This window comes from Hyaena hyaena, unplaced genomic scaffold (genome assembly GCF_003009895.1).
Source record: "Hyaena hyaena isolate Hyena2069 unplaced genomic scaffold, ASM300989v1 scaffold_7, whole genome shotgun sequence".
Classification (NCBI taxonomy): Eukaryota; Metazoa; Chordata; class Mammalia; order Carnivora; family Hyaenidae; genus Hyaena; species Hyaena hyaena.
In genome coordinates this window covers 6685639-6699317 of record NW_024080639.1, presented here as the reverse complement: position 1 = coordinate 6699317, position 13679 = coordinate 6685639, and the positions used below count along the sequence as shown (strand labels likewise).

Sequence of the window (13679 nt, the reverse complement as noted above, 5' to 3'; positions counted from 1 at the left end):
GTGAGAACTAAATGACTTTTTCCCAGGCCTGAGTTTTGATTTCTAAATGATACCCGTCTTGCCTCCTGACGTCTTGTTAACTTGCTGTCTGCGTTCTATAGGCGCACCTATGTGGGCAGTATGCCTGGTCGTATAATCAATGGCTTGAAGACTGTTGGGGTTAACAATCCAGTGTTCCTATTAGATGAGGTGGACAAACTCGGAAAAAGTCTACAAGGTGATCCTGCAGCAGCTCTGCTTGAGGTAAGATATAGAACGTCCTGGTTTGTGATCGCCGCAGGTAATTGTATTCAGCAGCATAGACATTGATATGGGTGTAGTCATGGGAGAAAGTGTGATATGGATTAAAATCTGAAAGCAAACTGTTATTTAAATTGAAGTGTCTTAGAGATTTCTTCTTTTTCAAATAATTCTCATTTCTTTTTTCTTTTTTGTTTTTACCAAATATCTTAAATTTTATACATGCTTTTTGTTTACTGATCAGTAATTCTCTAAGATTATTACAAAACACAGCAAGCAAGTTGTCTTCTCTCTGGGATCCCCCATTTCCACTTCTACGCTTTGACTTCTTTAACTTTTAGTTGATAGACCATATACAGTTTCTGGCATCATCTGTTGATTACCCTCTGTAGGAGATGAGGATTTTTCCTGCTTTCTCCTCTCTGCCCCTCCTATATCATTTTTATACTCCCAGTCTCCCAATCTAAATTGTATCCTGATTTTGTTATGTCACTGTCAGATACGTACATTATTACAAGTATGTAAGTGCTTTTCACAGCTGAGCCATGTGATAAATGGTAAACTGGTCACTTTTCTTCTGCCCTACTTTCTGTTGTGCTGTACATTAAAAAAATTCTTTGTAGGTTAATAATTGTCTTGTTTCCTCTGTTTATTTTCAGCAGTTGTGTAAGTCTCCTTTCAGGACTTGGAGACACTGTCCAAGTGTTATGTCCGTTTTATCTTCTTCACGCCTCCGGCCTGAACTAGTTGTTGTCCACATCTGGTACCTAGCTGTCTTGTTCGGATTTCCCTTCACTTCCCGCCGTGTTGGATTTCCTGTTTTCCTGTATTCCATGCCTTCCACTTTCTTGTTTTATTCTCTCACTTTCTTGGTGTTAATCTCCCAGAAACTTCCTGAGAAAGCTTGCATGGGTGGGAAAAGTTTTTCGACTTTGTATATCTGAAAATATCTTTATATTTCCCTCATGCTTGATTGGTAGTTTGCATTCTAGTTAGACATAATATTCCTGCGGTATTTTGAAGACATTTCTCCATTGTTTTCCAGTTTCCTGTGTTGCTGTTAATAAGACCAAAGCCTTCTGGTCCTGTCTTTTGTGACTTGTTTTACTCTGAAAACTTTTAAGATCTACTCTTTATCCCATTTTTCTGAAATTTTACAGTAATCTGATTCCTTGGCATTAGTCTCTTTCTCCATTTTTGCTGATGCTTTGAAGATTCTTTGAATTGGAAAATCCTGTTCTTTATTTCTGTAAAATTTTCTTGAATTCTTTTGATGATTTTTTTTCCTTCATTTTTGGGGGGAACTCCTCCTATTAATTGGATATAAGATCTTCTTTTCTATTACTCATCTTGTTTGTTTTTTGCTATACTTTTTATGAAGACTTCCTTAGCTTTAACTAGTAATCCTTCTATGAGTTTATTATTTCAAAGATCTTTTTCTTAACTTCTCTGCTTGTTCTTTTTATAGTATCTTGCTCTTATTGCATGGATGTAGTATGTCCTCTTATCTCTGTGAGAAATATACTACTAGATTTTTTTCCTTTTTCCTTTTCTTTAAGCTGCTTTTATCTATTCGTTATGTTTTCTCCTGGTCTCTGTCTTTCATATTAGAATCTTCCATTAGATGTCTGGTAATTTTTGTTTGTTCATATTTAATAGTGAGGAACACAAATGCTGATTGGAATCTGAGGAGGGTTTATTGACAGAGTTTCACAATAGGGTCAGCTGGGCCATTTGGTTGAAGAACGTCTTATGTCAGTAACTTGTGGTCAGATTTCTCAAAGAAGGCTCCTTAATTCTCTTGCCTTTAGAATTAAGGCTCTGCTGCCAGTTTCCTGGGAAATAAGCAGTGGGGAGAAAGGTGTGAGTGGTGACTGTCACTGCATTCAGCATCCTGGATGTATGTTTTCACCTCAACTGCTGTTTTCAGTAGATTACATACTCCGCTCAGCTGTACCCAGGGTCATCTGGGCAGGGAACTGTTTTATTTCATAAGATAATAAACTTCCAGGTTTTCCTGGGATGCGGGAAGGGATCTGGGACCTGACTGCTTTATAAATGTAATTTAACCAGTCCTCTTTAGTTTACTACCTTTGGTCCCCCAACCCTTACCCTGGTTTAAGTAAAACATTAATATTCAAACTGATTTATAAATTGAGGGAAAACTTGCTTTGTGAAAGTTTGGGTTTCATATTTATTTCCTTGCTTTGAATTCCCTCTGGCTTCCTGTTTCTTTCTTGTGTTTGTTTTTGTAATCTCTTAGAACAAGATGACCTTGGGACATGTGTCTTGTAAGCAGGGAGACCATACATTCTGGTTTGCCTGGGATAATCCCATTTTATGCCTAATTTTCAATTGCACTGTCTTTTGGTCTCAGACGTGGGTCCTGTTTGGACAATAAAAAGTACAGTTGCTATACTTAAAAGCCACAGAACTTGGAGATAAAGAGTTTCACTTGGTTTGGTTTGCCTATTTTTATTATAAAACAGTTGTGACTCAGTGACTGGTTTACTCATCAGTACTACAAACAATAAAATAGTGAACATTATTGAAGGTTTTAGTGGCTTCTTAGAGGATTACTTTATAGACTTTTCAGTTTAATTTATATTGCTACATTTATCAGGTAATCTGGCAGACTCTCTCATTAGACAGTTACAGTTACCCTGTTGAAAAGAATTTGAGAGTGATTCCCTGATACTTGGCTTTCTCAACATACTGTTTGTGGGAGTCCTAAAACAAATCCACCAAAGACAGCTTCACAAATAGTAGGAGATGATTAATCCCCGTCTGTTTATTACACAGTGTATTTTAGGTCTTCACCTAGTGCTTTGTAATTAGATTTATTAACATTTGTTGGATTGAGATGACCTTTGATAACAAATAGCTGGCATAGTGACATTCCCTTGTCTGATATAGAAGTTGGTATTCACTTTTTTGGCAATTGATTTATTAATATTCCAATTAAAAGTATTAATGCCTCAAATGATACCTCAAAGTCAATGATACCTGGGATCACATACTTACACTGTAGTTTAGAGTAACATCAGTTCCTTACAGACTGAGGTTCTTTTTGTTGTTGTTTTATTTATTTTGACAGAGATTGAATGCGAACAGAGGAGGGGCAGAGAAAGGGAGAGCGAAAATCCCAAGCAGGTTCCATGCTCAGCGTGGAGCCCAACAGGGGACTCGATATCACATGACCGTGAGATCATGACCTGAGCTGATATCAAGAGTCAGGCTTTTAACTGACTGAGCCACTCAGGCACCCTGAGACTGGGGTTCTATAGAGTGACACAAGATACATATACAGAAGAAATAAGTATCTTGGTACCTGATGTTCTTCTCCCTCCCACCTGCCACAGTCCTTGATAGAAACCTCTTATAGCTCAGGTTGTTGAAACAATTAAATGAGATGTATGTATGTGGAAGTTGTGAAGTACTCTACACATAATATCCCCCCAATTTCATCTGTGTCCATTTTGAAAACGACTTTCTGTTTCCATCGCCTTTAGACTCACCTAAATGAAAAAAAGAAACACGTTGTATTTAAAGTATAATATTACTGAGAATCTGGAATATCCATGAGTATGGTTTTTGTCTTTCCACATAGCCTACTCTTTAATGAAATGATTTCTGGATATTATTTATAAAATATATACTCATGAGATTATTTTATAGCTAAGTTATATTATGACAGTATAAATTAGATATAAAAAATGTAACAATAGGTATGGAGTGGTTACTCCAAATAAAGAATATACTTGTTCTGTCTATAGATTCTTCTCACCTTCATATTTATTCATGGAGGAGATGCCTATTTCCAGTTACTATTGTCAATAAAGGAACATTTACTCAAAATTTAGATAGCCTCTTAAAAATTTATTGGAAAAATAAAAAAACAAATTTAGCTAACTGATAAGCAAATGTTGGTAGACCATAGAATTTGGATGAGTCTGTTGTTGAATAGTATTAAAATGTCAGAAACAAGGATCATCCTTTTATATAATTACTAGACTCAAAAGAAGATTATAGAATTCTTAGCAGGTAGATATAATCGTATTTATAATTGATGCAAGATCCAGACTTTATTATGAAATATAAGTGCATTTCTTTTTTTTTTTTAATGTTTATTCATTTTTGAGACAGAGCGTGAAGGGCAGACAGGGGGACGGGCAGAGAGAGAAAGAGACACAATCTGAAGCAGGCTTCAGGCTCTGAGCTGTCAGCACAGAGTCCGGTATGGGGCTCAAACCCACAAACTGTGAGATCATGACTTGAGCCGAAGTTGGACGACCAGCCACCTAAGCCACTCAAGCACCCCAAGTGCATTTCTGAAATACACTTTAATGTGAATGGACTAACAAAATGCGTGGATACTTTACCAATTTTCTATATAAACAGTATTTACAGTTCTGAATATATATATGTGGTATCTCCAAAGCAGAAAAGTCCGTAATCTAGACATAGTAAACTTTCTTTTTTAACTGAAGTTCTTAATTAGAATTAGATCCATTTAGTAATTAGATTGAGTTTTGTATATTTACTACTTGGATAAGCAGACCTAGGGTCTTCTAATCTAAGCTCTACAACTATTGTCAAAGAATTTCAAAGGAGAAGGACTTGGGAACCATGTAATCCAGCTCCATCCTTTTATTAATGAAAATTTTGAGATTCTGGATATTACCTTAATTTCTTCTCTCTTCACATGCCATATTTACAATATAAATTCTAAGACCTAGCAGAGTAAAAAATGCCTTAAATACTAATGTTATGAGAGAGGTGTGGGTGAAGACACATTTTCTGCTTTCATTTCCTCTCTCCTATCTCTGATTAAAGGGGATACTGCCGGGGCACCTGGGTGGCTCAGTCAGTTAGGCTTCCGACTTCGGCTCAGGTCATGATCTCACAGTTTGTGAGCCCCGCGTCGGGCTCTGTGCTCACAGCCAGCTCAGAGCCTGGAGCCTCTTGCAATTCTGTGTCTCCCTCTCTCTCTGACCCTTCCCTGCTCACTTTGTCTCTCTCACGCTCTCAGAAATAAATAACATTAAAAAAATAAATAAATAAAGGGGATACTGCCATTTAATGATCAAACTAAGCTACATTAGGGAAATTACTTTCCAGTGCTGGCAAATCCTATCACCAGTGCCCAAGACATACTTGCAGGTTACACAAAAATGTCTTAATGTCTTTGTGAGCATTTTTCTTCTTACACCCAGCTCCCATTTTTTGTCTTCTTTTTCTTGTTACCCACCCACTCTCCCCCAGCACATACACATGTACAGGCACCACCAGACTATCCACAGCCCTCCAGCCCTTAGCTATATTCACAACCAAAATGACTGTTTCTCATTTCTACCCTATTTAACACTCCTGTTATTAGAGTTTGGTGGTAGTAAAGTTAGATTGTGCAGTTAAGTTTACCTGAAAATTAATTTTGGAGTGGGTTGAGGGAATTAGTGTTAATGAATTTGTGACTTGATAATCACCAAGACTTTCTTTTCTTCTCTTGGCCATCTTCAGGGATGCTCTATGAGGGGATCGTTAGACAGCCCTGTGGCCCAAATCCTGGCTGTGTGTCTTGGCAAGGACCCACTACTGGATTCAATAGTAAACTAAGAAAAGGAAAAAAAAGAAAAAACACCTAAGAGAAGTACAGACAGTAAATTGTTAAGTTGAGAACTAGTATTTTGACTAATAAATTAAGAAATAAAAATGAGTTGGTTTTAGTCTTTTATACCAGGTTTTCAGGAGCAAGCACTTTTCAAAATATCCTGTTCATTTGGGGAAACATTTTACCAGTATTTAATTGATGATATATTCTTACTTTTTATATGAAGAGTGAGCAGTATTTACAAATTTAGAGAAACCTCTTTTATATTAATGATCCTCTTTTGCCAAAAAGAAATAAATAAAATTTGAATGTTCTAAAAATCTTTGATCAACTTTGGTCAGTTTTAAGTCAAAAGTAGAAATAGGCATTCATAGTGAGATATAAGCTGTTTGCCCCTGATTAAACCAAAGCAGCTGACCCTATTTAAAAATTATTATTTTAAATATATTTTATTTACTTAATTTTTTAGTGTCAATGAGGTATAATTACATACAGTAAAGTGGGTATATTTAAAATGTACAGTTTAGGGGCGCCTGGGTGGCTGAGTGAGTTAAGCATCTGACTTCACCTCAGGTCATGATCTCACAGTTTGTGGGTTCGAGCCCCGCGTTGGGCTCTGTGCTGACAGCTCAGAGCCTGGAGCCTGCTTCAGATTCTGTGTCTCCCTCTCTCTTTGCTCCTCCCCTACTCATGCTTTGTTTCTCTCTGTCTCAACAATGAATAAACAAAAAAATTTTTAATGTACAGTTTAATTTTGATATACATATAAATAATGAAAACCATAAATATAATCAAGCTATTAGACATAGAAGTTCTACTTCTAAAACTAAAAATTCACTAGAGGGCATCAGCAGTAGATAGAACTGACAGATCTTTAAATGTGAAAATTTGAGGCACCTGCGTGGCTCAGTCAGTTAAGCGTCCAACTTCGGCTTAGGTAATGATCTCACGGTTCGTGGGTTGGAGCCCCATGTCAGGCTCTGTGCTGACAGCTCAGAGCCTGGAGCCTGTTTTGGATTCTGTGTCTCCCTCTCTCTCAAAACAGTCTGCTCATATTGTACTAGGATTTTAATTGACATTTCATTTCAACCTGTACTTCATTTGGAGAGAATTGTCATCTTAAAAATACTGTGCCTTCTTATCCATGAACATTGCATATCTCTTCATTTTTTTAGGTCTTCCTTACTTTTCAGCAGCGTTTTAGCACTTTCAGCACATGCATCTTGTTCTTTATCATATTAATCCCAAATTATTTCATAATTCTTGTTTTTTATTTCAATTTCTGATCATTGCTAATATAAAGAAAAAGTACAATTTATATTTTGTGTATTGACATCATATCCTATATTCATTTATTCTAGTCCATTTCTTTCTGTTTTGTTGTTGTTGTTGTTTGGTCCCTGTGTTTTATGTGAGGGCTTTCCTCCAATCTTTGATGATTCTTGGTTGTCCTTTTATATACATAATGTATAACATCAAGATTATTAAAAGTCTTGTGCTCACATGCAAGGTGACACCTTGTGGGCTTCACCACACAGTGAGAGGTTGGGAATAGGTTCTTCAAATTTTCAGGACCTATAGATCTTATTTCTTTGCAAAGTTAGTATTTTCAGAGAAAGATCCCTTATTTCTGCTAGAGTCAGGCTCTCTGTATTGTAAAACCTACTGTTGTAAGCAGCCTGTGGTTAAAATGTTGACTTTCACTTTCACATTTCTAAATATTTATGTTTTTATTGTAATTATGATTTTTAATATATTACCCAAGTATGCAACTTAGTGTTTTCAAATTTTAGAGTTTATTGAGGATCTATTTTCATAAATATTCTGCAGATTTTAGGAAAGACAGTTTATTTGTAACATACTAACTATTGAAGTATATATATATGTATATCTATGATGAAGTGTACATAAGTATAAGTGTGTATATGTGTTTGCACATATGTATACCCATGCACCTAAACAGCAGTTTGTAACATATGTATACCCATGCACCTAAACAGCAGTTACAACAATGTTGTAACAATTACATGTGTGTATGTGTTATAAGATTGCTGTTCTCTAGGTTTAGATCTTTTTTCTGCACATTAAGATATACATTAAACTTACTATGGTTTTTGTCAGTTTCATTTTTTATAATCTCTAATGGAGTTTTAAAATTACTTTTTAAGAATATTCATTTGTTTAAATCATCATTATGGATATTTTCTGCTATCTAGGCACAGCCATTTGTTCCATTCATTGGTTCCTAACCTCAGTTTCTACTTAGGTTAATAATACTTATATAGTTCTTCCTTCCTTTTTCGTTAATATACATCAGGCATAGCTTTTTCTGTCTTTTAACTCTTAGCCTTGTACTATTATGTTTTATTAGTATTTCATATAATCAAGTTTTAGATTACCTTTTGATACCATCTGGAAGTTTCTGATATTCAGTAGGCTTTTTTGAATTATTATCTGACTCAGGTTTGGAGCCTTTTATCATCTCGTTGTTTAGTTGTTTTATGTGCCCTTTTTAAGGAGTCCTATTTACTTCCTTTGAATTATGTCATTAACTATATGGACACTTCGTTAGTTCAGAAGGCATTTATTCTGTTTTTTTAAATACCGTGTGTGATACTTTTAAGTTAAAAAGAATCACACATCTCAATTTCTCTAATCTGTTATCATACATGAGATAGGATATATTGTTCCTCCCTCTTATTATATCAAAATGAAATAATACACAGTAATCCACCACATCCTTATCTCACTACCTGGTTATGTTAAATGATTTCATTTTTTTACATTATCTTTATCAGAAACCATTTTCAACTTTTATATTATTTCTTTTCTTTAATAGCATTCCCCACTTATTTTCTTTCTTTTTTTTAAATAGCAGCTTTAGGTTTATAGCACAATTCAGTGGAAAGTACCAAGAGTCCCATATAACCTCTTACCCTCCCTCCCCCAGCTTTCCCTTTCTTAACATCTTGCATTAATGTGGTACATTTTACATATTCAGTGCTGCTGTAATTGTTTATGTACAAGTTTGTGTGTACAATAGGTTTTCACTTCTCTTGGGTATATATATATATATATATCTAGGAGTGGAGTTGCTGGATCATATAAAAATGATATATTTAACACTCTGAGAAACTTACAAACTATTTTTCAAAGTGACTGTACCACTTTAGTATTTCAATGTGTGTGAGAGTTTGAATTTCTGTGCATCTACATCAACACTTGTTATTATTGGTCATTTTTATTTTAGCCATCCGTTTGTTTTAGTAGGTGTGAAGCCATAGTATTGTGATTTTTATTATTTCCCTAATGACTAATAAAGCTGAACATCTTTTCATGTGTTTATTGGCCATTTGTAGATCTTTTTTATAGAAATATCTATTCAAATCCTTTGCCCATTTTTGACCAGGGTCTTTTTTGTTAACTTCTTTATATATTCTGCATACAAACTTCTCTGGTATAAGGTCTGCAAATATTTTCACCAGTTTTGGTGGCTTTCTTTTCACTTTTTTGATGGTGTTTATAGAAGCACAAAATTTTTAATTTTGATGTCTAAATTATCTATATTTTTCTTTTGTTGTTTCTGGTATTGGTGTTATATGAAGGCATTGCCTAAGCCAGAGTCATGAGAATATTTTTTTCTTAAATAGTTTATTGTCAAGTTGGTTTCCATATAACACCCAGTGCTCATCCCCAAAAGTGCCTTCCTCCATGCCCATCACCCCCCTTCCCCTCCACCCTACCCGATCTGCCCTCAGTTTGTTCTGAGCATTCAACAATCTCGCATGATTTGCCTCCCTCCCTCTCCCCCACTATTTTTCCCCTTTTTCTCACCCACAGTCCTCCATTAAGTTCCTTCTAATCCTCCTTTATGTGCAAACATACGGTATCTGTCCTTCTCTGCCTGACTTATTTCACTCAGTCTAACACCCTCAAGTTCCATCCACGTTGCTACACATTTATTCTTTCTCATTGCCATGTAGTATTCTGTTGTATAGATAAACCACATCTTCTTGATCCATTCATCAGTTGATGGACACTTAGGCTCTTTCCATGTTTTGGCTATTGTTGAGAGTGCTGCTGTGAACATTGGGGTACATGCGCCCCTATGCATCAGCACTCCTGTATCCCTTGGGTAAATTCCTAGCAGTGCTATTGCTGGGTCATAGGGGAGTTCTATTGTTAATTTTTTGAGGAACCTCCACGCTGTTTTCCAGAGGGGCCACATGAGTTTACATTCCCACCAGCAGTGTAGGAGGGTGCCCATTTCTCCACATCCTCACCAGCATCTAGTCTTCTGATTTGTTCATTTTAGCCATGCTGACCAGTGTGAAGTGGTATCTCAGTGTGGTTTTGATTTGTATTTCCCTGATGAGGAGGGATGCTGAGCATCGTTTCATGTGTCTGTTGGCCATCTGGATGTCCTCTTTGGAGAAGTGTCTGTTCATGTCTTCTGCCCATTTCTTCACTGGATTGTTTTTCGAGTGTGGAGTTTGGTGAGTTCCTTATAGATTTTGGATACTAACCCTTTATCTGATATGTCATTTGCAACTATCTTTTCCCATTCTGTCAGTTGCCCATTAGTTTTATTGATTGTTTCCTTTGCGGTGCAGAAGCTTTTAATCTTGGTGAGGTCCCAATAGTTCATTTTTGCTCTTGATTCCCTTGCCTTTGGGGAGGTGTCAGGTAAGAAATTGCTGCGGTTGAGGTCAAGGACGTTGTTTCCTGCTTTCTCCTCTAGGGTTTTAATGGTTTCCTGTCTCACATTCAGGTCCTTTATCCATTTTGAGTTTATTGTTGTGTATGGTGTGAGAAAATGATCTAGTTTCATTCTTCTACATGTTGCTGTCCAGTTCTCCCAGCACCATCTGCTAAAGAAGTTTATTTCCACTGTGTACTCTTTCCCACTTTGTCAAAGATTAGTTGGCCATACATTTGTGGGTCCAGTTCTGAGTTCTCCATTCTATTCCATTAGTCTGTGTGTCTGTTTTTGTGCCAATATCATACTGTCTTGATGATGACAGCTTTGTAGCAGAGACTGAAGTCTGGAATGGTGATGCCTCCAATTTTGGTTTTATTCTTCAATATTATTTTGGCTATTTGGTGTCTTTTGTGGTTCCATACAAATTTTAGGATAGTTTGTTCTAGTTTTGAGAAGAATGCTGGTACAATTTTGATTTGGATTGCATAGAATGTGTAGATTGTTTTGGGTAGTAAAGACATGTTAACTATATTCTTCCATGAGCATGGAATATTTTTCCATTTCTTTGTGTCTTCTTCAATTTCCTTCATAAGTTTTCTATAGTTTTCATCATACAGATCTCTTATATCCTTGGTTAGGCTTATTCCTAAGTATTTTATGGTTTTTTGTGCAATTGTGAATGGGATCAGTTTCTTGATTTCTCTTTCTGTTGCTTCATTGTTGGTGTATAAAAATGCAACCGATTTCTGTGCGTTGATTTTGTACCCTGCAACTTGGCTGAATTCATGGATCAGTTCTAGTAGGCTTCTGGTGGAGTCTGTTGGGTTTTCTATGTAGAGTATCATGTCGTCTGCGCAAAGTGAGAGTTTGACTTCTTTTCCCAATTTTGATGCCTTTTATTTCCTTTTGTTGTCTGATGGCTGGTGCTAGGACTTCAGCACTATGTTAAACAACAGTGGTGAGAGTGGACATCCCTGTCGTGTTCCTGATCTCAGGGGGAAAGCTCTCAGTTTTTCCCTGTTGAGGATGATGTTAGCTGAGGGCTTCTCATAAATGGCTTTTATGATGTTTAAGTAAGTTCCTTCTATCTCGACTTTCTTGAGGGTCTTTATTAAGAAGAGATGCTGTATTTTGTCAAATGCTTTTTCTGCATCTATTAACAGGATCATATGGTTTTTATCTTTTCTTTTGTTGATGTGATATATCACATTGATTGATCTGCGAATATTGACCCAGCCCTATAACTCAGGAATGAATCCCACTTGATCATGGTGGATAATTCTATTTATGTACTGTTGGATTCAATTTGCAAGTATCTTGCTGAGGATTTTTGCATCTGTAGTCGTCAAGGACATTGGCTTGTAGTTCTCTTTTTTTGCTGGGTCTTTATCTGGCTTGGGAATCAAAGTGATGCTGGCTTCATCCAGTATTCATCCATGCTGTTGCATTAGCTTTTTTTAAACATATTTACAATAGCTGATTTATAATCTTTGTCTAAGAAGTCCAGCATTTGGTCTTCTTCAGGGACAGTTTTATTCACTGGTTTCTTTTTTTTCTTTAAGCCATACTTTTGTGTTTCTTTATGTGTCTCATAATTTCTCTGTTGAAACTGAACATATAAAGTGTTTCAATTATATTTAAATAATATAATAAGACATACACACACACACACCAAGGAGTTTTTTATTATTGCTATTTGTTTAGTGATGTTCCTGATCTCTTTCTGTACAGTCTGTATTCTTTATTGTCTGTGGCCACTGAAGTTGCTCAGTTTCTTTAGTGGGACATGATTTGGGACAGAGATATCCTTAAGTGCTTAAACCCAAAGTTCTTCCACTCTTTGTCAAAGGCTCTGGGTGTTTTTTTTTGTTTGTTTGTTTTTGTTTTTTTTTTTTTAATGTTTTTTTATTTATTTCTAGGAGAGAGAGAGAGAGAGAGAGAGACAGCATGAGCAGGGGAGGGTCAGAGAGAGAGGGAGTCACAGACTGAAACAGGTGCGGCAAACCATTTTAAACAGGTCTGCCCTTGAGGGATGGGGCGGGGCAAGAGACAAACCAGGGCCGGTGCATCTCGCAGGCCAACACAGAGGGTCTCGGGAAGCACCCGGATGCATGACGAACGTAGGGTCAAGACAGGGAGCAGCAAGGCAGGTCCAGTGGATTCCAGCCAGAGCACGGGTATCACCGGGGCTGGAAACCGAGTCAGAGCGGGCTGAGGCATTAACGGGACGTGGGGAAAGGAGGGGGAGGTGTGGGTAAGTCTCTTCAGAATCTTGGCTGTGAAGGAACACAAGGGCAGGGGTGGGAGTGAAGGGCGAGATAGAATCCGGGCAGGTTTCTTCTAAGATGGAAGGGCTGATCGCACCTGACAATGAGCACGGGGAAGGGACAGGGTGACCAACTGGGGAGGCTGAGGTAGGGGGCCGTGAGCTCAGGCGAGAGAGCAGGAAGACGCCTCATTAGGAAGGGCCCTGTGTCGCGAAGCTAGGGCCGCAGGCAGGCGAGTGAGGGGCGCAGGGGAGGACTGAGGTGTGCTGACTGTCGGGAGGAGGGCGGCACTGTGGGCTGGGAAACCTGGCTCTCGACGCCGACACCAGCCACAGGAACAGAGTGCTGTCAGGGGCCCTCTGAGGCTCAAAGAGCAGTGCCCACGTGAGGGTCGTGCACTGAACAAAGGGAAGCCGACCCACTCTCTTCTGGACATGCAGACCGTAGGCTCAGATGCCAAGCCCCACACTGCAACTGGCATAAAACCCAAAGCACGAAATTACTCAGAAGATACACAGCGTTCGCAGAGAAATCTTCCTTACGGGCCATTCCCATTTCTCCTTTGAGGGGAGACCTTCAAGACTCTCCACCCCAATGAAATCACTCTCTTTCGAGACACATTCAACCCCTATCCTTTTCCCTTCCCAAGACCTTTTACAGACACCCCCGCCGCACCTGCCCTGAAACAGGCTCTCCTCGGTGTGTCTTAGCTCACAGCCTTGCTTCTCCTGACCGGACTCCACATCCCCCCACGCCAGCCTGCTGAAACTCACCCCTCCTTTAATGCCTGGAAGGAAAGACTCTTTCCATGAATGAAGCCTTCGTCCAAACATGTCTTCCCTCCCGTCTTTCAGCTTCC

The 13679-nt window shown here is 38.0% G+C and overlaps 1 protein-coding gene across 1 annotated transcript in view; it reads left to right on the top strand.

Moving 5' to 3' along the window:
• LONP2 (lon peptidase 2, peroxisomal) overlaps positions 1-13679 on the top strand; it is a 103912-nt gene that overhangs the window by 42808 nt on the left and 47425 nt on the right. Inside the window, exon 8 of the mRNA XM_039242144.1 lies at positions 102-243. Within this exon, the coding sequence (XP_039098075.1) occupies positions 102-243 (142 nt within the window). The remainder of the gene's footprint in view (positions 1-101; positions 244-13679) is intronic.